We start from the raw sequence: 24320 nt of genomic DNA, 5'->3' as shown, positions 1-24320 counted from the left end.
AGGGAGAGAGAGGGCGGGAGGGAGAGAGGGAAGGGGAGGAAGAGAGAGAGAGTGGGAGTGAGAGAAGAAGAGAGGATAGGGAGGAAGAGAGGAGAGGGAGAAAGAGGGCAGGAGGAAGAGAGGAAGGGGAGGAAGAGAGAGAGAGGGTGGGAGGGAAAGAAGGAGGGAGGGAGAAAGGGAGAGAGACAGGAGAAAGAGAGGGACAAGGAGAGAGGGAGGGAGGGAGAGAGAGGGACAAGGAGAGAGGGAGGGAGGGAGGGAGAGAGAGAGGACAGGGAGAGAGAGGGGAGAGAGAGGGGGACAGGGAGAGCGGGAAAGAGAGAGAGGGGGACAGGGAGAGAGGGAGGTGAGAGAGAGAGAAGAGGGAGACAGGGAGAGAGAGAGAGAAGACGGAGAAAGAGAGGAGAGAGGGGGACAAGGAGAGAGAGAGGGAGAGAGAAAGAGGAGAGAGCCAACATTAGAGTGAATGTATACATTTGACATGTTCGACACTGTTCAGGGAATCAGGAATGTCTCATTCTTCCGAATCATGACATAATTCTCATTGCAAGTTACAACCACCCTCTGGGTCAGTAAGTAATGATGTCACTTCTTACATAGCTGGGAGTCTGGAGGAAGTCACAGACAATGCTAATTCTCTTCGGATGAAAATTCCTCTGATATTGGATCAGAATATAGCCTTGAAGTGAAGTGTGAATGTATGTGTGTGTGTGTGCGACTGAGTGAGAGGGTGTTGGTGGCTGAGGGGCAGAACACTCTCGCAGTCTGCATCTGGACACTCAGCTGGGAGATCTGGAGCTCTGAGCAAGGGATGGGAGTTTGCTGGCCATTCTGAAAACAAAGGGACGACTCCGGGGCCGCATGGAAGCACCGCGCTGCGTCAGCAGGAGATGGAGCATCTGTCATCTTGCAGAGAGAATTTAAAAAGCATTTGACCCCCCCCAACCTTCCAGCGAGATCGCGCGAATCTTCAAGGGCTTTAACCCCATGTAAGTGTGGCCGTTTTGCAAGGCTTTGCTCCTTCTATACTTCCAAACGGGCAAATCGGTGTCTACTCAGGGTATTTGAATATGGTTTAAACACAGCAATGGAAGATCGCGGGCTGTCTGACATTCAACCTAAAATTAACAAGCTATGGCTTGGGGTGGAGAGGGGCAGCACTCGAGGTGTTTCCAATCGATCTCCGAACGATTTTCTGCAATCTAGGCAGATCCTGTGTTTACAGACAGAGCCGTCGATGCATGGGTTAATCCCGAGTTAGATAAGTCGCTGCTGAAACTGGGTCAATTTCATTCACATGTGAAGTTCATGGCTGGGTATGTATCCCCTGCCGAGAGAGGTGCCTCTCTACACTCAGGAGAACGGGCGACAGAGGCTTGTTGTGTTTAGACTTGCCCGTGGAGTTTGAATGTAGATTTCTGAAATCCCTGCACGGCCTTACCAAATAAAGCCGGGCCCAGAGTCTGATATGGGGGCTGTCAGCAAACTGGCAGTGTGATAGAGATTGTTTAAAAGTCCAATGTAGATCCAGAGCGGCCTTTTAAATGGACCTCTCGCTCAGTTCCTGCCTAAGGACGGGATGGCTTTAATTAATCATGTTAGAGACCCCTCGCCAACTGCACAATATAGAAACCTCACAGGTATTTGGAATGATCCTACTGTCCACACTGCTGCCCCACCCCCCACCCCTCACCCCTCACCCCTCCAAATCTCTGCTATTCTCCTCCACGAGAAATGAATGTTACAAATTTGCCTTTTCACAATAAAACCTCTGTTTATTTGAATGGTTTTGAGGGTTCCCAGTTTCAACGTGACAGTAAAAAAAAGCACTGGCCCATTAATCAAGCTCGGTTTTCAGTTTAAAGTTTTCATTTATAAAGGTCCCTTGTCAACAATGGGAGTTTCTATTCCATGGCTGCTTTTGTAGACAGCGAAGGGTTTACATTTAGACAAATTTAGACAGATTGTGTGCGTGTTGCATAAAGAAGAACACGCGTTTAACAATACTGGGGCATTTACAATGGACACATCCAATGGAAATGTCAAGTCTAGTTTAATAATGCCATCTTAAATTAATATATTGAAGTATATATTAAATGTACCAAACGGATAGTGTTGAGGCGCTCTGGTGTGTTGGTGTTGTGTGGGTATTAGGGTTCGAAAACAACGATTGCTTAACCCGCTCGTCGATTGGGTATGCAGGGGAGGTGTAAGGCTAAAATATAATGCAACATGACGCACCACACAATTCAACTGATCGTTAATGAGTCAATTAAAACTTTATGGTTAAGGTAAAATTGATGCGTCATTGACAGAGACCCGAGGCACACGCACAGCCAATAGCAAGGACGGCGAAAAAAACATGAGAATGTAAAGGGCATTCTTGAGCAGAGACCTTGGGGAGTTGCAAGAGAGGTTGGCAAGAATCTGTGCCGAAAGAAATGTTTGTTTATCACCAGTTGCAATGTAAGTACTACTTTACTCTGAACAATAATGTCAACTAGATCTGAATTAAGAAAGGTTTTCATTAATCATTTGTGACAATTGCATTGGCAGAAATTAACAATGGCCTTTAGAATGTAGTTTAATGGTATTAGTTTTCCAATCTTGTGTTTAAAGATTTTTTTTTGGCCTGGAATTTTTCCATGTTGATTTCATTCAATTATATTTAGGGTTGAATGTAGTGCAGGATTTGTGGTGGGTTTCAACTAGAAAACTGACCCAGACACAAATGGAGAGAGAGAATAGTTTGCACTGACTAATTGTGTAGGGTTCTTTTTCTCTCTCTCTTTAAAAGTTCCGAACTTCTGAGCCAAAAAAAACACACGAGTTTCTGTGTCAAATGCCTCTGGGTCTGGACAGTGGTCGCTCTACCCGGCTCGCATTTACTGTATGCCCCGGTCTGCGGCAGTTCGGCCCCGGCTCTGTATGGGAAGTCCAGTGTAAAGAGACGAGTTCCTCTGTACCCGGGCAATGCATTTTATCTTTTAACGCCTTCAGAGTCAGGGGGGAAAAAAAAGGCACTTCCGACGTGGCAATGATTAAAAGCGTCGGAATTGACTCGTACATTACACAGGCAGAACATGGATCACCATGTCTTTCTTATCTGTACGGTTTTGCTTTCAGCTACTTTAAGGAATAAATACTTCAGTCAAACCTCGAGCAGATTAAGCGCCCTATTCCTAAACCCCGAATAAATCTGGATGGAGGGATTGAGGGAAGTGGAAGCCACGATGAACATCTACCAATTGATGCTTAAAGCTGATGAGACCTTTTCACAAGGTGATCTTAACATGTGTCTACATAATTCTGTGCTTCGGGGCTCAGCACCGCACACACACACACCCACAGATGGGGCTCACAGCGGGATATTCGGCCGTGGAAGGGAGTCGACTCCGGTAGTTTTAAACAGCTTGGCAAAGGGAATGTCCCGCTTCAGGTGTAGGTGCCTCCTACAGTCCCATTTTATTAAGAGTTAGAGGTGCTTTAACAAGCATGGTTTAACTCATGAAGGACCGGTGGTGTTTTTACTTGACAATACCTTGCCATAACATGTCTACCATAAAACAGAAAAGAAAACACGCCGATCTGTTCTTTTCTAAATAAAAAGTGAGGTGTGTTCATCTCGAAGATCCTATGGAACATTCTAGACCTGCACGGTGAAATTGCTGCACCGACCGGCGGCTCTATATGGTCTGTACAAGGGAGAACGCTAAGAGCTCCCCGAGTCCTTAAACAATGTTAGCACACAACTTACACTCGTTAATACATTCTGAGTAAGAGTGCAAAACATATATCAAGAGGTTTTCCCGTTGAACTGACCCTGTTCATTTTCACGGCACAGCTAGGCAAGCAATCTCCTGACCTTGGGAGCGAGTCCTACATCTCCCTCAGTCCTCTCGACCCAATTTATAGGCATAAATGGAAGTAAATCAGAAAATTAGATTCAGAGATGCCGCACTAGGTATCTCTCTGCTCTGGGGCAGGGCTGGAGGGTGTCATTATTCCACCTTTACCGAGCCCATCTCTAACATCTGACTGCACAGCCGCCCAAAGCTTACAGTAATTTTGAGCCGGTGTTAATTTGATGATGAAACAAGCGCTGATGATTTCGAATTCGCTGAGTATGCGGGAGAACTGTGCAAACTCTGCATTAAGGCAGGCGCGAAATCTCGCAAATGCCTCCGTTGTTTTAATTAAATACGATTTTCTAAAATGTGAACGCTGGAGTTAACACCAAGCTGCGTGTTGGCAGTTTAATATAAGATCATGATGCGTTATGCACTGTCTGCAAACCTCTGCCCTTTACTCTAAGAAAACCGCGACGCCCACATTGCCCCAAATATTGGTGGGGATCAGGAGGTAATGGGGGAGAGGGACAGAGCGAGCAAACGTGGTGAAACTGTCTCGCCTTTGCCGTGTGCCCTCCTTCAGTACACAGTCCGGATTGCTGTTAGAGTTGAGTTTGGAATTGTGGAGGGGGGGGGGGGTCAGATTCCATTGAGAATTGTGCAAAACAGGACATCCCGCCTCGAAAATGTTGGATATCGATAGCTTATTGAAGTGGACTGAGTGAAAAACATACACGAGGTGGCTGTAGTCAATCTGAGCTAGGACAGGTTCCACACTGGTGAATGTGTCAGTGTCACATTTTAGGTATGAGTTCGCGTTGATACTGTCCTGAATTCGTCTCCAGCGCTGCAGACACTGCGGGTGAAGCGAGATCCGAATCTTTGCTGCCCCAAATCCCACCCTCTCCCCCACCCCAGCCCCCATCTGCCCATTCACCCACCACCCCCCCCCCCCCCCCCACCTACCCCCATCCAGCTCTCTCCCCCTAAATGCATCAATGTGCTTGGCGCTTCTGAATGAGAGGTGAAATGAACCCCCCCGCGCCCCCCCCGCCCCCCCTCCCTCCCACCCCCAGCAGCGCGGGAACATGACAGAGGTGTTTCAGTGGAGGGAGCCAGGACTCGAATCAATCTCTCCAGGAGGGGACATCCCCCGTAATTTTTCTTCCCCGTTTTATAGCCAGCATTTAATATTTAAAAAAAGATATTTGCCCTCTGATTGACTGCAAATTATTCAAATAAAACATCACATGGGAAGCACATTGCTATGGACTGCCGGGAGGGGGGGGGGAGAGGCTGGGGGTTGGTGGTGGTGGGTGGGGGGAGGGGAGGGGGGACAGATAGAGGGCGGGGAGGGATCCGCCGCTTCTGACATTCTTCTCGCTGTCACCTCCTGCGTTAAAGATAGGGCCCAGCCACTGGCTTCTGACATTACCCCGGAGCTGTGAATGAGAGAGTTCCCCGATCCACAACCCCGGCTTTCGGGGGCGAGAGAGAGGGGAAGAGGAGGAGGAGGAGGGAGAATTTACTATGAAGCAGTTTGAAAATGCATTTCCCCCTCCCGTCCCCTACAACCCCCTCCCTCCAAAATGAACCCAGCCTTGCCGGTGAATCGACCAATATATAAGTAACAAAACAAACCAGAGGAAATTGGCCTGGCAAAAAAATATATAACTCGGACATACTTTCTGGGGAAAGACGGGAAAGCTTTTAAAGGCAAAACGAAAAATCTCAGAGAGATCCGTGGCTGAGACAAAGCACCAGGTTAAACTGGGATCTCTTGTTGTGTTTGGTTGCAGTTGTAAAAAGGGAGGCAAGAAAGAAGGAGGGGGAAATCCCAGCGCTTTTACATTCTGCTCCTATGGACGCAAACAGTCCTCTCTCTCCCAAGGCAAACGCTTTCAGTATTGCCTCTCTGATTACAGCGGCCCAGCAACCAGGAAACGAAGCCATTCTCCAAAGCCCAGCCTTCGGCAAGCACTTCGACCCCAGTCTGACTTGCAGTAGGATGCATTTTAGCACGGTGACAAGAGACATGGAAGGTAGGTGCTATACCAAGCGCGCTTCTCGCAAAACCCTTTCATTTTAACTGTGAGGAAAGGCTGAACTCCCCCCTCCCCCACCCCTGAAGACCCCCCCCCCACCCCGCAAACCGCCCCCCACCTCCCCTCTCCCGGTTACGCAATGTTCAGGGACGTGTTGCCCGTCGACACTAGGGGCTCCAGCTCCCCCCCCCCAGCGCTGCCATTCGCTGGCGAACCGTGTGCCACCGACTAGTCCCGATATGAACATTGGATCTGGTGTGTGTGTGTGTCTGTGTCTGTAATTTTTAAACCCCCCCCCCCACCCTTCCTCCAGCCCCCACCCCTTCACCCTCCCCCACCATCCTCTCCTTAGCCTGGGGTATGGAAAGTGTGGAAAAGGTCCCTCCACCCCACCCCCCCCCCCCCCAGGTGTGAAAAGTGTGGATGTTTGGGGGTTAATTTGCCCGGTGACATTTATTTACTGATGGGAGCTTGCTGTTTGTTATTGCAGGGACAAAGTTCCAATGCAAATGTGGATCCCCATTGTTTAAATTGTTTTTTTCTCTCTCTTTGGTAGCGGGTGTAACCCAAGTGTCTCGCCGCCCCCCCCCCTCCCACTTTTGGGTGTCCCAAAAAAAAAGCAATGTTTTTTTTCTCTCCCCTCTCCAAGCTGTTCTGTGCTCTGTCAATCACAACCATCGGGACCCCTCTGTCCCAGGGCGACCAAATCCACATTACCTGTAGGCCCTTATCTAAATAGAGAGAGAGAAAAAAAAGAGACCGGTTTCATTGTGAGGGGAGGCCCTTTGCTGGTGATAAGAGCGGTGCACAGGGTCTGGATTCAGAGCAGAGTAACGCAGAGCTCAGTTCGCTGTCATCCCCGGGGGTTAGGCTCTGAGAAATCCCGAGGCGGACGAGTTGTACAGGAGAGGGAGAAAGGACGAGGAGGGGAGAGATAGAAGAAGGGGGAAATACATTTTTTCTCTCTCTCTCTTAAAGAAAGCCCGGAATTAATATTGGGAAATGATCTCCGCCATCTCCAGCCCCTGGTTAACGCAGCTCTCCCATTTCTGTGATGTTGCAGCGTTCACGGCCAACAGTATTAGTAGCTTGAACTCGTCCGGGGCTTACCATCTCTCGCCTTCTCCCGGGGAGCCCGGTGCTTACAGCCACGAAGCGCAGTATGAGCCCTGCTCGGCCGCCCAGTACAGCAGCTTCGGCGGCGGAGGAGGAGGAGGCGGCGGCGGTGGAGGCTCGGCTCCCTCCTCGGAGAGCCCCAGCGACCCTTCCAACTGCTCCACGTCCTCTTCCTCGGTCACCGGCAGCAGCAAGGCGCCGGTCAAGAAGAACCCGAAAGTGGCCAACATCACGGTGCAGCTGGAGATGAAAGCTTTGTGGGACGAATTTAACCAACTGGGGACCGAGATGATAGTCACTAAGGCGGGGAGGTAAGGAACACTTTTTACCCAAATACACAGCCGCCATATTTTGCAATTGTTCTTCTCTCTACCGCTTACAAACCGTGAATTACTTTGGAAAAGTCCCCAACTTTATTTGTCAAAAAAACTGTGACCGACACTCTAATATCCATGTCTACAATTATCAATGCTTTTGCACTTACTAATACACCAGAAAAGCCCAAACTCTACATCTCAGCACCTTTCTCTCGATAACATGGAAAGAGAATAAAAGTTAACCGCGCTCCGTTTAAGTTGTTTGAAAGAGCGGCGTATCTAAACTTGCAACATCTCTATCCAGCCAGCAACTCCTCCGTTCCGATCGCCCCCAAAGATTTATGGTGCTTTCAGAGTTGAGGTTAGATTTATTTCCGAAATTCAGAATGAAATGCCGCCCTCTCTGTTTGGGCGCTATCCGAGAATGGATGTGTTCAAACCAAACCCCGCACTAGAAACACATCGCTTTTACAAGTCGAGACTCCTCTCTCTCTCCCTCTCTGCAACACTCGCCTGCAACTAAGATTAATGGCAATATTAGTGATGAGTATCAATTCTTGAGGGGTGACTAACTGGATGTAGGATGTTTGGGGGGGTGGGATTGGGGTGAGGTAGCCCTCGGAACTCTAGATGTGAAAATATTACACACATGACATTTACCCCGCTGTGAACCCGGGCCGCTGGGGTTAGATAGTTAGTGAGTTAGGAGTCAGTCTTTCATTCGATCTGATGTACAGATACATTTTTTTCCCCTCTCTCTATCCTTTCGCATCTTTCTCTCAAAGGGAGGATATCGCACGAGCGAAGACTCGACCTGGGGAGATTGGGAAAACAGATAAAGAAAAGGCCAGGGCATTGTTCCACTCTCTATTATCGGAGTTTCTCCCTGTGTATACACAGCCTCAGCAATTGCAAATAACTCCCACAAACAGCCCGTGATCTGCCGAAGTCACCACCACCCCCCCCCTTCCCCGATCATTTCACGTTGGAAACTTGCAGGGTACCCAATCCCCCCTCCAACCTAGGCATCGAGACAGAACACTGGGTTAACATAACCTGAAGAATTCCCATTAAATAAAATCAGTGAGGTTGTGCAAAATGTTTAAAGTTTACCTATCAGTGTCACAGATAGGCTCACATTAACACTGCAATTAAGTTATTGTGAAAATCCCCTATGGCAAACTCTAATCTGTATCGCCCCTCGGCCCCACGAATTGTCAAGTTAGTTAACACTTAGAATTGTTAATTCATTTGTCGATCTGTAAATGTTCGCCGCGTATAGATAAAGGGATTTAATAGTTAAACAAACAGTCCAGTCCATTTTAAACTAGAATGAAAGACTTCACAAAAAAGCATAAATAACAATTTGTAAAAAAAATTGTTACACAATTTGTGCCAGTGTGATGTGTTGCATTTAATTTTCATCCCTAACTAATCCTGGTTTCACTTCAGAAAATCGAAATACTTTAAGACTTCGGCTGTGTTTTTTTAAAAAAAAGTTCTCCCTAGTATTTGTTCATGAGGAGGGAGCCTTGAATCTAAAATCCGACTGAATGGGATCGAAGCCACAGAATTGCAAGAAATGTCCAGCTTTTAAAGAAAATGCCAGAAAATAAAACAGTGCATATCTGGGCATGATCTGAAGAGGGAAATCATTTCCTTTTGTCCCGGTTCCTTCAGCTGAAGTATGCAGTGCTTTTATAGCTTTGCAGTCAGCCTGTCCATTAATTTGGCAGAAAATGGCGGTGCCGGGGAAGTGGGGAGGCGATCAGCAATAATATTGGATTAGTAAGTGTCCCGGGCGGATTTCTCCTCAAGTCATCTATAAATGTGGTTTCAAATGATTTTTCTCTCATTTTTGAAGTCGACATTCTGACTCAGCCAGCTCCCCAAATTTAATCGATGTAAATTTGAGTTATGTAAATATAGGTGTTGAATTAGTTTGTCTTTCATTCTGTTCTGAGCTGTTTGCCATAATAGCAATCAGTATGATGGCACCCGCTCAAAAGATTCTGGCTTCTTGATGGGTTTTTTTTTTCGCTCTGCGTTCGCCTATATTAATATCTTGGCATTAAATCAATCCAATCCGCTTAACAACTGCCAAATATGCTTGTAGTTTTTTTGGACTAGAATCGTAGCATCTTGTAGACCATGTGGATTTTGTATGGTATATATGTTAGTCAACTCTCCGAGATTAATGCAGAGGGTTTGGCTGGAAATAATAGAGGGATTTTTTTTTAAAAAACTCAATCCTTTCCACCCGGTCAATGGGAATGGGAGGTTATATTGAAATGGGAGTTATTGTCCAGGGGCCTGGCTCAGAGTTATTAGTCACAGGTACATTCACACTGCAATGAAGTTACTGATAGTTTCTAAAGTCTATAGGTCAAAATCAAGGCAGTGCGCCAAACTCGTGAACTGTTTTAACCGGTTCGTCTCCTACAGTGTTCAAGAGAAGCCGATGATATTATCCGCTCTGATGTGTGGCCAACAAAACGTTGTTTAGGGAACAACAAGAGAATATTGATAATGTAGCGAGTGAAATGCTACCGGATAATGTAACCTTCAACACAAGTGGAAACCTTGAGACACGTCCTTCTGAACCCCTTACGTGTCGAAATGTAAGGGCCAAGGGCAGAAATTCCCCCCTTATCAGAAGGCCAGAGTGTTCGGGCTAAGGAAGAACCCATCTGGTCACGGTGTACGCACACGAGCCTTGCAGCCTAGTCCCACTCTGCTGCTCACTAACCCTCCCCTTTCAAATTCACAGTAACCTTTTCTACAAAGGAGCATTACCCCTTCTTCAATTAAATGACGAAGGAAATCTAAAACCCTGCAGGGTAAAAAGATCTATCTCAAGATTTCACTGACGGAGGCTGACAGAAATCACTTCTCTATTCACCAATTTAATGAAATGCTGTGAAGCAGCTATGCATTTTCTTAAGAGAGAAATGAACATTGTAAGGTTTAAAATTCGCTTATTCTAAATTCGTGTTTTAATTGATGTTGGAACTTAGAAAAACAACTTTAACCATCATTGCATACAAACTCTCACGCGTGCACATACACAGACACCGACAGGCAAAGTCACACAGACACAGATTCACACACGCACACACAGACACACACAGACATAAGCACACAGACATACACACGTAAACTGTGACGCACACCGACATATACACGCCCACACACACACATACACACACATAGATATACACACGCACAGATACACACACACAGACATACACGCGCGCACACACACATAGACAGACACAAACACACACACACAAAGACATGCTCACACAAAGACACGCGCACATAGGTACAAGACACACAAACACACACACACGCACAGACACGCGCACAAAGTTAAACACACGCACACAAACACACACAAGCATACGCACCCACAGACATACACACATACACATGCACATGTACACACAGAGACACATACACACACACACAAAACACAGAGCAATCCTGGCCGGTTTATTAGAGCATATGCCTGATTTAATGTGAGGCAGCGTAATACGAAAACTCCTGTAAAATAACCAATGGCAGATCTTATTTTTGTAGATATATTTATTTGTATCTAAAGCACAGAGCAGAATAGAAAATCCTTAAATAAGAACTGAACTGGTCCGGGCAAGGTAACTGCCTGAACTCTTGTATGTGGACAGGCACATACATAATACAGTTAATATTATGTTGCAGTAACCTGGTTTTCAATCTCTTAATTTCAATTATTCACCTGGTGGGATCGGCGCATCTCGTTTGATCCTCTGTATTTATTACAAAATGATTATTTATTTCATTTTCAAAATAATAACTAATCGAAAGGAAACCTGATGGGTACCTTTACATGGAGACAAAACGTTGGAGATGTTGGAATCAATTTGGAAAGAATGGGAAATTGTCAGCACAGTCGCAGCAACTGTCAGGACAAATATTGAGCCATCATTTCAGTTTCAGTTTGTTTTTAACTGGAGACGGAATGAAGTGAGATCCATTTTTGTATACAGTGATAGTTAGACTTACTGAATGACAAAAAAGTCATTCCAACAATTATTGGTCAGGTTTTTTCTTTGTTTTAGTAAACTGGCAGCAAAAAAATGGAATCGTTCTGACTCTCTCATTTTCAGAACAGGGACTAGACTCCAGGCTTCTGAGGCTGTTCCTAACCAAGCGGGTAGGTTTACACAGGTCCAGCTGCCGCCAAGCTTGGCGTCCTTTTTTTGAGGGGGGGGGGGGACGAGGGTTGAAATAGAACATTGCACTTTACCGGGTGCTAAATGCGGTTGTGGACCGGTCTACTGTGGGCTGGAATCCAGACAGGAGCAGCTGTTTATTAGCCATGTAACTGGAGTTCCTCCAGGTGGGAACTGAATGAGAAAGAGAAGTCGCTATCTCAGAAGACGTCGAGACCGTTTACACAGAGGGGCATCAGGGCTGGGAGGAGAGGGAGAGAAGTTCATTACTATGAGCCGCAGGGGTGCTGGAGAATCGGGGGCAGCAGCCACCCCACCCCCTGTTGTGCCAGTTCAAAGCAACCTGGTGGATTCCTGACGGTGCGGGTTTTAATCGCCTCGCTCCTTCTCCCCCTTCCCTCTTAACAGGAGAATGTTCCCGACTTTCCAAGTGAAGATTTTCGGGATGGATCCCATGGCTGACTACATGCTGCTCATGGACTTTGTACCCGTGGATGACAAAAGATACCGGCAAGTAAAATAAAACTCTGCTTTCTTTAGGAGAAAAATAAAACGAATCCCCGGTGGGAGGGGGGGACTGGTGCAGAATTTATTTGATACAGCAACAACTGAGAGAGACAAGCAAATAAAGGCATTGTAAATGTCACTCCCCGGTTGCATACAATGTCAAAAATGTATTTAATACTGATCTATTTATAGATTATATATGTATTACACAATAGATATATATGCATGGGTGGTATATGCTATATAAATATGTGGATGTATTTATATGTTATAATTATATTATATGTTATATATTATAATTTTGAGTGAGCACATATATTGTTTTATATGCATGAATGTATTATATCATATATGTGTGCATATATAATGTTAAAGTTTAAAGTTTATTTATTATTGTCACAAGTCGACTTATATTAACACACTGCAATGAAGTTACTGTGAAAATCCCCTACTCGCCACATTCCGGTGCCCATTTGGGTACACTGAGGGAGAAATTAGCCAATGCACCAATGATTATATGTATATATATTTATATAAAAAATATATGTGTGTTTGTGTGCACTTATAGACACTCTAAACTTCAATTTCACAGTACCCCACCCACCCCAGGATCTCTCCCTCCCCCACATTTTCCAAGCTCCACCTGTATCCATGTGTTTTACATTCAAGGGGTGAGATAAGTTTTTATCTCTATCTAAATCAGTGAAATTAAATACAGCATAAACCTGGAGATGTGCAGTAGGCAATTTATTACAAAATGCTATTTTAAATTTTGGAGAGTAAGTTGATCATAAACTTTGGCTTTAACTTATTGATATACCGAAGAATAGAATTACATTTTTTATCATAATCAGTCATCAGTACCAAGTGCACATTTAATGCAGCGTTTGAGCTGTTAATTCCCCTTATTACCAGGATATTTTCACTAAATATACAACGCTCATATTTCCCGACGTATCACATAAAATAATCTGAATCAATTTGTGACAGTGTGGTGGAATTGTTCAGCCCAAGGGACTGCAGTAAACATTGACAGAGGAAGCAGGTTCAGTGTGGATCTCCAGTACCGGAGAGTTTGGCTGGATTAAACAATGTGTGGTGCGGATGGCGTCATTTTAATCGCGACATGTTTTGGGTGCAGGCAAAAAAAAACAAAAAATGCTTCCACTCAAAAATAACTGCAGACAGGCAGGCCTGGAATGAGCTTGAGTTCATACGAATTTGCTGAACAGGGAGGAGGAAATTGTAGGCTGCACAATTGTTGTTTCGTCCAGATGAAAGAATAGGCTGTAAAGTAAAGTCCTCCCCAGCTCTTGACTCTTAAACTGGAACTTCTCGCCACGTTGCATCAAAACACCGACTTTCCATGTAATACTGAGAAGTGCCACTGGTCAGACCAGTCTTATTGAGGCTGTATTTTAAAATGGCCTAGCCTAGGGCAACTAGGGTTGGGCAATAAATGTTGGCCAGCCAGCGACGCCCACGTCCCACGGATGAATTAAAAAATATATCAAATACTGGGAAGGAAGGAAATTGGCTTTTTGCGGTTACTCGGCGACTGAGTGCAAACTTTCAGAGCACTCTCCCTGCAACCCTTTACTTTCCATTTCCCAGTCTCCTTCCACCCAAGCCCATAAGGACTTTTTCTTGATTTTTTTTAACAAGTTGTGAAATGATGATTTTTGCTGAGTTTGATTTAATTGCCTTCCTCACTTTATTTCTTAAAGGATGCGTGTATTAACAGAGCGCGCCATTCTCTTAAACTCAGTTTGCAGGTTTCTGAATCCCACATCAAACTGCCGATTTAAACATTAGATTAGTTAACTTAAGGCATGTCTTTTCAAGGAAACGTTTTGATCAGAAGCGTTCACTTGCCGCGATTTCAAAAGGTGTGGATGACACATGAGAATAATTTGTTTCATTCCATCGGGTAACTGGCGAGTTTACCCACTCATATCCCAGTACATGGAAATAGAATCTGGATAAGTAGAAGGGTTATTTTGTACCCAATCATATGTATATTGGAGAGAGGGGAGACTTGTTACTCAGATTTCAAGAGCGATTTTTTTCTAAAAAAAAAGAGCCTAAAGCTACATGTGGAGACTACAGGGTGAAAATGTAATATGATTTTTTTAATTGAACAATTTGGAATAGAAGCGCCTTTGGTAATTTGCAGACACGCGAGTCTCCTGTTAGGATTGTGTTTTAATTGCTAGTTAACTGGTTAGGCTTCCTTTACAATTTAAACCTATACCCAATTTGCCTCGTCTAATCCCGAGAAGGTGCCATCGATATTAACGCAGCAAATATGAACCCGGGTGTGTCTTCACCGGAAACCCTTTCACCCAGGCTTCAGAAGGAAATGGGGGGCCCCTACAATAATTGGGCTTGATTTATAATTTCAATCCGTTATTCCCCCGAAATAAAAAAAATCAGGGCGGTTAGACTTGCTCATAAATTGAAACCTGCTTCATTGTGTTTTCCCTGGTACTTTCTGAACCCTTTGCTCGCGGTTATTTATTGACAGTAAGCAGTCTCACCACACTAGGTTAAAGTCCAACAGGTTTATTTGGTAGCTCGTGCTTTAACCTGGTGTTGTGAGACTTTTTACTGTGCTTACCCCAGCCCAACGCCGGCACCTCCACATCCTGGTTATTTATTTAGTGAGTGACCGGATATGTGTGTTCCTTTTTGCAGATATGCCTTCCATAGCTCCTCCTGGCTTGTGGCTGGGAAAGCAGACCCAGCTACCCCAGGCCGAGTACATTATCATCCCGATTCCCCCGCTAAAGGCGCTCAGTGGATGAAGCAAATAGTCTCTTTTGACAAGCTGAAACTAACCAATAATTTATTGGACGATAACGGCCATGTAAGTAGGCTGAAGATTTACGTTCCGTTTGAATTATTTCTTTTTTTTTGGTTGGGGGGGTGGGTGGGACTGACCCCTGAATTTTTAAATAACCTCCTTTATTCCTCTCCCTCCACGCAGATTATCCTGAACTCCATGCACAGATACCAGCCGCGGTTTCATGTCGTGTTCGTTGACCCCAGGAAGGACAGTGAGAAGTACGCCGAGGAGAACTTTAAAACATTTCTATTCGAGGAGACGAGGTTTACAGCGGTCACGGCGTATCAGAATCACCGGGTATGTGTGGATCTGAAGATTATTATTCATTATGGGATCGTCCTCTGGCCCCACACTGACAGGGTCGCAGGATTTGCGAGGCTTCATTCATCAAAGTTGTTACTGATGAATGACGACCTGGAACGATTTTTTTTGCTTAAATCCTGAACCATCATCAATTTCTCGCAGTTAAAGGCCAGATTTGAGCGCATTGTAAGGCAGCTAACCCCGATTGGAAAGAGTTGCTCTCTTAGTGATGATAATGGCTAGTTTTCCTGAACTGTAGACGTGGTTTAAACTTCTCAAATAACGGGAGCAATTTTAAAATACCGCGAGGAGATGAGGAGGAATTTCTTCAGCCAGAGAGTGGTGAATCTGTGGAACTCTTTGCCACAGAAGGCTGTAGAGGCCGGGTCACTGAGTGTCTTTAAGACTGAGATAGATAGGTTTTTGATTAATAAGGGGATCAGGGGTTATGGGGAAAAGGCAGGAGAACAGGGATGTGAAAAATATCAGCCATGATTGAATGGCGGAGCAGACTTGATGGGCCGAGCGGCCTAATTCTGCTCCTATTTCTTGTGGTCTAAGTCAGGAGAATGCAATGGTGGGCATTCAATTAATGTTTAAGTAAACGCCTGCCGAGACTGGGAGATATATAAGACACAGCGCTGCTTTAACAACTGTAAATAAATCGGTGAACTTAACCAAACACAGTCCATGCGCCGTCTGCACTCAATTGACTGAAAGAGAGATTTGCAAACGCGCTGTGTTGCAACACTTAAAGGGCACACAGCTGTCCCGTCTCCCTCCAGGAGTCCCAATTCACAGGGAGGCAAATTAAATTCATGCCCACTTTAAATTTATTGCAACAACTCCAGGCATGCCGGAACAGTTATATATAATATTTAGAAGGCTGAGCCATAAAAGGGATTCGCATGCTCGGTCTCGCTCTCATTAAACGTGCATGTAACATTGAAGTATGTCAGTGTCTGTGTGTCACCAGCGCCATGCCTTCGAATCTTCGCGCTAAATCATATTGTCATCTGTTGTACATCTCTGCCTGGCATGCATGAACCCTGATTACACAGAGCTTGGAGCATGACACAGGTTTTTTTCTCCAAAAGGCAGTTTTGAACTGGAAGCCCCCCCTCCCGGTTGTCGTTTGAGTACTGCCGTCTGTTTCGGAAAGAGTCTGGGGGAAGGTGTACCCTCATTCCAGGGCATCTGCTCAGCTCATTCCCAAAATTTCTGCGCGGAACCTGATAGCTGAGGGAGTTCAGGCTCCATATCCATAATGTTGCACATTCAGCCAACCCCAAGGGCTCCCTTCCTGCAATTATGACTATAGAAAACTTCCTAAAACCCACTGGGACGCAATTATCTGTATAAATTCAAGGCCCCGGCTACTTTTTTTTCTTCACCGCAAGCATCACAGCAAGGATTGTCAATCAAAGATAGCTTGCCTTTAGTCACTTACTGACAACCCGGGCGATATTTCATTTTAATAACAATGTTTTTGCCAAACCTCTGAAATATTAGTCTGTAGAATATGAAGAGATCTCTCAATACTGATCGTAGCTGCACATTTGTTTCGGTTTGGTGTTTTTTTTAATGAAATACCGATGTGTAACACTGTTGCCATGGTTCTGATGTCTGCGAACAGCTGTCCCAAGTCTGACTACCATACCTCCTGCTTTCCATCAGTTGACCTTTCCGTCTGCAACTGTCAATAACGGATTAAAGTTTGTTTTACAACCATTCCGGACATTTACAGGGGCATATTTTAACCATGAATTAACAACAATATAAAATTTCGCGCCTGATCATATCTGCTTGTGACAACTCGGTGTATGCGGGAGTTAATATTTAAACGTTTGCTACATTTGCAAGTTGTTTAACGCAAAGCTGTATCTGCCGCTGTAAAATGATTCCTCTACGCATTTGAACAAAAGGAGAAAATAGCTATTGGGGCCGTTAAAACTGGCCTATTACCAGCAAGGCCTGTGTTATAGAGAGTGATAAGCAGTCTGATTTAGAAAGCGTGCGGCATCCGCGTACAAAATGAATACCCAGATTATCCATTTGTCCATAATTTTGTTTTGAAAAGGCAGAGCTCATTTGCAAATAAATCTAACACTTTAAATACACTCACACACACACACACACACATAACTCAGTCACTCCGGTTGCAATGTTATCTGAATCTCGCGACAGCTGAATCTCACCAAAAGTTTGTCAATATTTGGAGTGAAAAACATTTGGGTTTCCACGAAAAATAACCAGTCAGTTATTTAAAGAATTGTGCACGTTTAGTTTCACTGAGAGGTATCTAGAATTAAAACTATTTATTTATTTTTAACCTCCTCAGATAACACAACTAAAAATCGCCAGCAATCCGTTTGCTAAAGGATTTCGAGACTGCGATCCGGAAGATTGGTAAGTCAGTCCCTTGAGTGACTGGGAATTTTATTTGCTAACTTGAGTAGATCTTTAACCTTTCTTTATTGTTTGTAGTTTTTAATATTTGTATATTTTTTCATGCATTGTCGTTATTTTTAAACACACACAATACCTGGAATTGATATAAATATTCTCGAATGAACAGTTTTGTCCCATATTTTAGGCCGAGGAATCACAGGCCAGGATCTTTACAGTTAATCAGTGCTTTCGCCCGGAACAGAAACTCGGTATCATCACCCCAACAGAACGGCAGTGACAAAGGTACATTATTGCCTCCCTCATTCGGTGTCTGTAATATCCCAGTCAACACGCTCTTTCCCCACGCCCCCCCCCCCTCCTTCCCAGACCATGTAGTTTTCAAGCAAGCTTATCTATATTTAAAAATGAAGACTTTATCCCGCGTCTATCCCAGAGCGCTTCCCGTGTTTTACTTTCTGAAGACACATATTAGGGCCCAGTTTCTACACAGCAAGCTCCCACACACAGCAAATGAGATAAATGATTCCCCCCTCCCTTCCACTTTTACTATGAATTTTGTTGGTTGATGGGGCTAAATGCCCAACAAGGCACTGGAAGACTTTTCGCTTTTTCTGGGATAATACGAATTAATTGTAAAGTTGTTCTCTGAGCTTTGAAGAATTCCTAACTCATCCAATTAGCTTGTTTTGTGTTCATTTGCAATATGCGCCTGGAATACAGAATGGAATGGATAGCTTTAACATTATTGTGTTCAATCTAATGTGGATTTTAAGAATCGGAGTGAATTTCAATTCAATTTTGTAGGAATAATGAAACTCCTTTCACAACTGTTTCCAAACAAAGTGTGGAGCACATGTCAAACTAAAAGCTCACACGTTGTGATAAACACCCATTCAAATAGGAGTGATAACACACTCGGTCGTAGGTTCAAGTGCCACTCCAAAGATCTGAGCACATCATCTACGTCGCTCTTTCAGTGCTGTACCGAGGGAGGGCTGCACAGTCCCAGGTTTATCTTTCACATGAGATCACTAGAAAACCCAGGTTCAATTCAGGCCTCGGGTCACTGTCTGGACGGAATCTGCACATTCTCCCCATGTCTGTGTGGGTTTCCACCGGGTGCTCCGGTTTTCTCCCACAGTCCAAAGATGTGGGGGTTAGGTTGATTGGCCATGCTACATTGTCCCATAGTATCAGGGAGATTAGCAGGGCAAATATATATGAGGTTCGGGGATAGGGCCTGGATGGGATTGTGCTCGGTGCAGATTCGATGGGCCTAATGACCTTCTTCTGCACTATAGGAATTCTGTTCTATTCCATTCTAAAAGCAGTCATCTGATCGTTGCCCCATTGCTGTTTGTGGAATCTTGCTGTGCTCAAGTGGACAGCCACGTGTTCCACATTACATTGGCTCCAGATAATTTGATTTACTGGAAAGTGCGTTGGGGCGGCACGGTGACATAGTGATTAGCCCTGCTGCCTCATAGCGCCAGGGACCCAGGTTCAGTTCCCCTTTTGGGTGACTATCTGCATGGGTTTCCTCCGGGTGCTCCGATTTCCAGTCCAAAGATGTGCAGGTTAGGTGGATTGGCCATGCTAAATTGCCTCTTTTGCGTGTTGATTACGGGTAAATACGTGGACTTACGGAAATAGAGCCTGGATGAGATTCTCAAAGAGTCGGTGCAAGCTCGATGGGTCAAATGGTCTCCTGCACTGTAGGGATTCTATGAATCCAGTTCTATGAATGGTATGTTGTTATACAACAGCATATATTCATTAAACGCCCCTAATGTAATAAAACATTCCGAAGGCATATCACTGAAGTTTTATAAAGTAAAAAAAAAACTTACCGTGAGAGATGTTGGGATATGTAACGAAAATCTTAATCAAGCGGGTAGGTTTTGAGGAGTGTTTTGAGTGTGGGAAGTGAAGGGGCAGCAGGGGAGGGAAATCCAGAGCTTGGGGTTTAGCCAACGGAGTTAAACTGAAATGTAAGATCTTGGTGTTTTTTGCCCAATTGTTGAGAGCAGCTAAATCAATTCTGGACTGGCCACTATTTTTATTTTCTGAGCGGCCATGTTAACAGTAACAGTTTAAAAACAATTCCTGCACCCACTTTCAAATGTTACATTCCGTCTCTGATTTAAAAAAGAAATATTTCCCCCTCCTGCCCCCCACACCACAACACTCAGAAAAGCAATGGTCAAATAACTGGCACCTTTTCTGACTGTAGGCTTGTCCCGCAGAGCCTACACCCAACTAAGTTTTTCTATCGCCAATTCCGTCCCTGCAGCTTTTCGTTGCATTTAACCCACAAGGAAGACTGTATGTGTCTGGGGTTCCGAATGGCGGACAAACACCGTGTCAATGTAACCATAGTAAGCTACTCTCTCCCCACACCCATTGAGGAGCTCCTTACAGTAGTCACCTCGGAAGGGTTAGAGGCTGAGCTTTCTCTGTGGGTTCAGAACCTTATATCTCCTCAAGCAGTAATGAAGGATAATCCGCAATAATACCGCCCCAGCAGCATTTTTTTCACATTTGAGTGTATATATATATATATAAAGTATGTGAATATTTCTTTTACACAAATTCTTGTTTTAAATGCATGAAAATCGATGCAGCTAGTTACTCTACATGGTTACTTTTGGTTGTATTTAAGCGTGGATACTTAATTACAGCTAACTCATAGGTCCGGGTCGGGTGGGTGGTCTAAACATCAAGACAATATTCACATTTCATCACTACTTTTATCCTGTGTTAACTTTGCTTTGTCATCAGTCCAGAACACCATATTCCTGGTGATATTTCCTGTAATTTTTAAGGGGGGACACGAATTGGCGGAAGGCAAGAGGGGGTGAAATATTCATAGAGTCCCTACAGTGCAGAAGGAGGCCATTGGACCCATTGAGTCTGCACCGACAACAATCCCACCCTTTCCCTGTAACCCCACGTATTTACCCTGCTAATCCCCCTGACACTAAGGGACCACTTAGCATGGCCAATCAACATAACTTGCACATCTTTGGAGTATGGGAGGAAACCCACGCAGAGACGGGGAGAATGTGCAGACTCCACACAGACAGTGAGCCAAGCCGGGAATCGGACCCGAGTCCCTGGCGCTGTAAAACAGCAGTGCTAACCACTGTGCCACCGTGCTGCCCATTCCAATCTTTTTCCAATCCTTTGCCCAACTTTTCAGAGCATGGACGGGTCACATAGAAATGTTTGAATTTACGGGATACAAGCAGTTCCAATCGGTCTCGGTTCGACATGAGCCTGTTCCTGCCTATTTCACCTCGCCCTATTAGTATATCATTCCATTTGTTCCCTCAGGTGTCTAACTAGCTTCTCCTAGGATAGATGCACTTATACTATCTGCTCCAAATGCTCCCGCTTTGGCTCAAAAACCTTCTGCTAAATTCCTTGTTGGATTGATCTAGGAGTGTTTTTTCATGGTGGCACAGTGGTTAGCACTGGTTACCAGGGATTCTGGAGAGTCGGTGCAAAGTCGATGGGCTGAATGGCCTCCCTCCTGGGATCCAATGGTTTTGTTTTTAATGTATGGCCCTTATTTTAGACTCCACAAGTCTTCCCTGTCAAAGCCTTTTCCTAATTTGACAATTCCTGGTTTAATGGAAGTGTGAATGAAAAGTCAGTGCGCTCATTCTCTAAATCTTCGCCCCTTATGTTGGTAGACGCAGACACCAGAGGCGACTATGACCGGGATCCGAACCGGACAGCCATGCACCCGGAACATTCTCATCAGCAGCAGCTCATGTCCCGGGTGCTGAGCCCGGCTCTCCCCGGCGGACTGCACCCGCTCACCCGGCCAAGCCCTCCGCATGAACTGCGGCTGGAGCCCCACCCGCAGCCGCCGGACAGTCTCCACCACACCTACAAGTACCGCTCATACCACGATGCTTACATCGGTGCCAAAGCCAGACCGAGTCCATACCCGCTGTCTGGCATTGCAAGCCATGGCTATCACCACATGAATCCCACTGCAAACATGTACCCTGCCAGTGCAGCACCCACTAATTATGACTATGGGCACAGATAACCGCGAGGATTCCGTGCTAAGTACTTTTTTTAAGAGAAAAAGAGAGACTACTAATCCTGCAAACTAAAGAAGATGCACAAATCAAAGCGGGAATGATCTATCTCATTGCTTTAACTGAACTGTTACCACCATTTGCAGTTCAAGGGAGGTTCATGTCGATGGAACTCAGAATCTTTCACTTGACGGGTGAGTGACTGCGTGGCAGGCGATTGATGGCCCACTGACCAATCGCACTGCAGCTGGAAGGAAGGTTTCAGTCGTGATTGGCCGGATCCATGGCAACTGCCTTCGTAGCGTTGTAACTGGTTGATTGATCCACCAATCAGCCACCGCGTTGGCTGCCGGTTGATGACAATGGCCAACCAATTGGGGGACACTTTGCCTCCCATTGGTGCCCAGGGTGGCTTTTGCCCCACGTGTTGTGTCTGGACTGCAATGGCTAAGAGACTTGAGCCAAAGCACTGCACTGATGACTGTGGGGGAGTGATAACGTAAAGCGGCAACTGGAGTTTTATTTTATGTCGTAAGGTGTCGAGTTGCACTTTCAGCTTTGACAAAAGCCATATTGTTATTTGTAACGGGGACGAAGGCACCAATTTATCCAATTAACCACGCAGTTAAAGGCTTAATCCGTTTCTGTGTTAAAAAGGCGTGGGCTTTGATTGTATCAGCGACGCCTGTTATCAGCGAGGCTAATACAGTCTTTTTGATCGTGTGTTCAAACCGGTGGCCACGTAGCTAAATAAAAATGAGAGCAGCACATCACATTCCCGGTGCATTTAGTATTATATTTCAACCGAAAATAAGAAATCATTTCAGAACTCACCATGAATTATTTCGCTCGGATAAGTTATGCAATGCAAATTTAAAGCTACCTACTGATCCAAGCATTTGTAATATTTTAATTTAATATATATATATTTCTCTAGTTTTGTGTGCAGATTGCAACTAAATATTATATTTGGGAAATGGATGTGAGGATTATTTTACATTTATTACCGTGTTACTCTTTAAAAGCAGGCACTTGCGATTAGACAATCAGGCCCAACATTGAGTTACTTCCATGTGCGGATTTTAAATCGCTTGTATTTCTTGTTCGTTCTGGTGTCTCACAAAGAATGCCCTCATTTCTGCATGTGTTCTGAAACGGGAAAAGACACCAAAACAATCGCCGACTAGTCAGTCATTCTCGTTATGCCATGTTGCTATTCGTGACATGTTGAACTGTGTCTACACTCACTCACACTCACAACACACACACTCACATTCACACACACACACACGCACACACACACACTCATACACACATTCAAACACTCACCCACACCGACACGTACACACACACTCACACCCACACATACGCACACAAACACACATACAAGCGCTCACCCACACACATACATTCACACAAACGCACAGAAATACAGACACTCACACACTCAGAAACACACACACACTCACAAGCACACATTCACATAAACACACACACACACACTCACACAAACACACATACACTACACAAACACTCACGCATACACACTCACCCACACACTGACACGCACACAAGCACTCACACTTACACACACAAACGCACAACTACACTCACCCACACACATAATCACACACACAAACACACGCCCACACACACACTAACTCACACACCTGTAATCACACAAACTCACTCACCCACACGCATAATCACATACTCACACAAAATCTACATACAATCTTACACACATAATAACATCCTACACCCGCACGTATTATCACATTGACAAACGTTCAACAACACAAAATCTCACACATACGCAACCAAATACACACACACGCACAAAATCACACAATCACACATAATATCAAAGGCACACCTACACAATCACAAGTAAACAAACACAAATAAACAAACACGCAACCACACACAAACCTACGGGCACACAAAAACATACACACACATTCACGGATATTATCTCTTCAGATTATAGTGCCAAAGTTTGGTCACGCTGAATTTATCGCGGAATGAAGTTGCTATTTATTATTTCTTGCAATGTGGATATTCAAATTATTCTATTAAAAACGCGGGAACTGTGTGGTGGAATAACAGTAACCTAAAGGATGGCAGCTGTAAACAGGGATAGTGTAGATAAGTGTAGATAGCGCACCCTGTAGATACTGTATATTTAGATAGCAACCGTGACTTTTTAGTGGCCGATATTGTTTTAACGTGAAAACGATGTTTGTTGTAAAATGGCTTTCATATTTTTTTAAATGAACCAGCGTGTTGTAATTTTCTATATAAACTGGTAAATTTAAAGAAAGACTAAACGTTCATTTTTCTCTCCTGGCGAGGCGTGCATGGCGTATTTATTCTCATTTCGGAAAAACAACCTTAAATGTCTGATTACGGCACTGTCTGAAGCTGTGTGCTGTGCTGGGGTTTTATAGAAAGCACCGTGGCAGATTGTCCCTGGTTGCGGCATGTATGGGCTCCCTGTAAATAAGGTAACATGGCAGCTGACAACTGTGTGACAGTCCAGGGCTGCTGGACGGGAGGCAAAGGATGTGGGCAATTGGATCGATTATTTTTCTTTGGTCATCAACATTATCAGCCCGCGCTTTTAACAGCGAAACTGAAAACTATTTGCTA

At 44.7% G+C, this 24320-nt stretch overlaps 1 protein-coding gene across 6 annotated transcripts; it reads left to right on the top strand.

Annotated features, from left to right (window-relative positions):
- The first annotated feature begins 440 nt into the window (after positions 1-440).
- Positions 441-22991, top strand: tbx1 (T-box transcription factor 1). 6 transcript variants are annotated; one of them, XM_080208063.1, is made up of 11 exons: positions 441-572; positions 2292-2466; positions 3127-3282; positions 5777-5893; positions 6960-7323; positions 11952-12053; positions 14748-14919; positions 15040-15195; positions 17543-17610; positions 17780-17895; positions 21312-22991. In XM_080208063.1, the coding sequence occupies exons 3-11, from the start codon at positions 3204-3206 to the stop codon at positions 21674-21676; spliced, it is 1539 nt and encodes a 512-aa protein (XP_080064189.1). In that variant the 5' UTR covers positions 441-572; positions 2292-2466; positions 3127-3203; the 3' UTR covers positions 21677-22991. The 6 variants fall into 6 exon arrangements, with proteins under 6 accessions (XP_080064189.1, XP_080064188.1, XP_080064190.1 ...); XM_080208062.1 differs by having other exon boundaries at positions 441-989; positions 2316-2466; XM_080208064.1 differs by having other exon boundaries at positions 441-989; positions 17798-17895.
- The last annotated feature ends 1329 nt before the right edge of the window (positions 22992-24320 follow it).

This window comes from Carcharhinus amblyrhynchos, chromosome 20, assembly GCF_965287045.1.
Source record: "Carcharhinus amblyrhynchos chromosome 20, sCarAmb.v2.hapA, whole genome shotgun sequence".
Taxonomy (NCBI): domain Eukaryota; kingdom Metazoa; phylum Chordata; class Chondrichthyes; order Carcharhiniformes; family Carcharhinidae; genus Carcharhinus; species Carcharhinus amblyrhynchos.
Note: the sequence above shows the minus strand (reverse complement) of the source record. Positions and strands in the feature narration are given on the sequence as shown.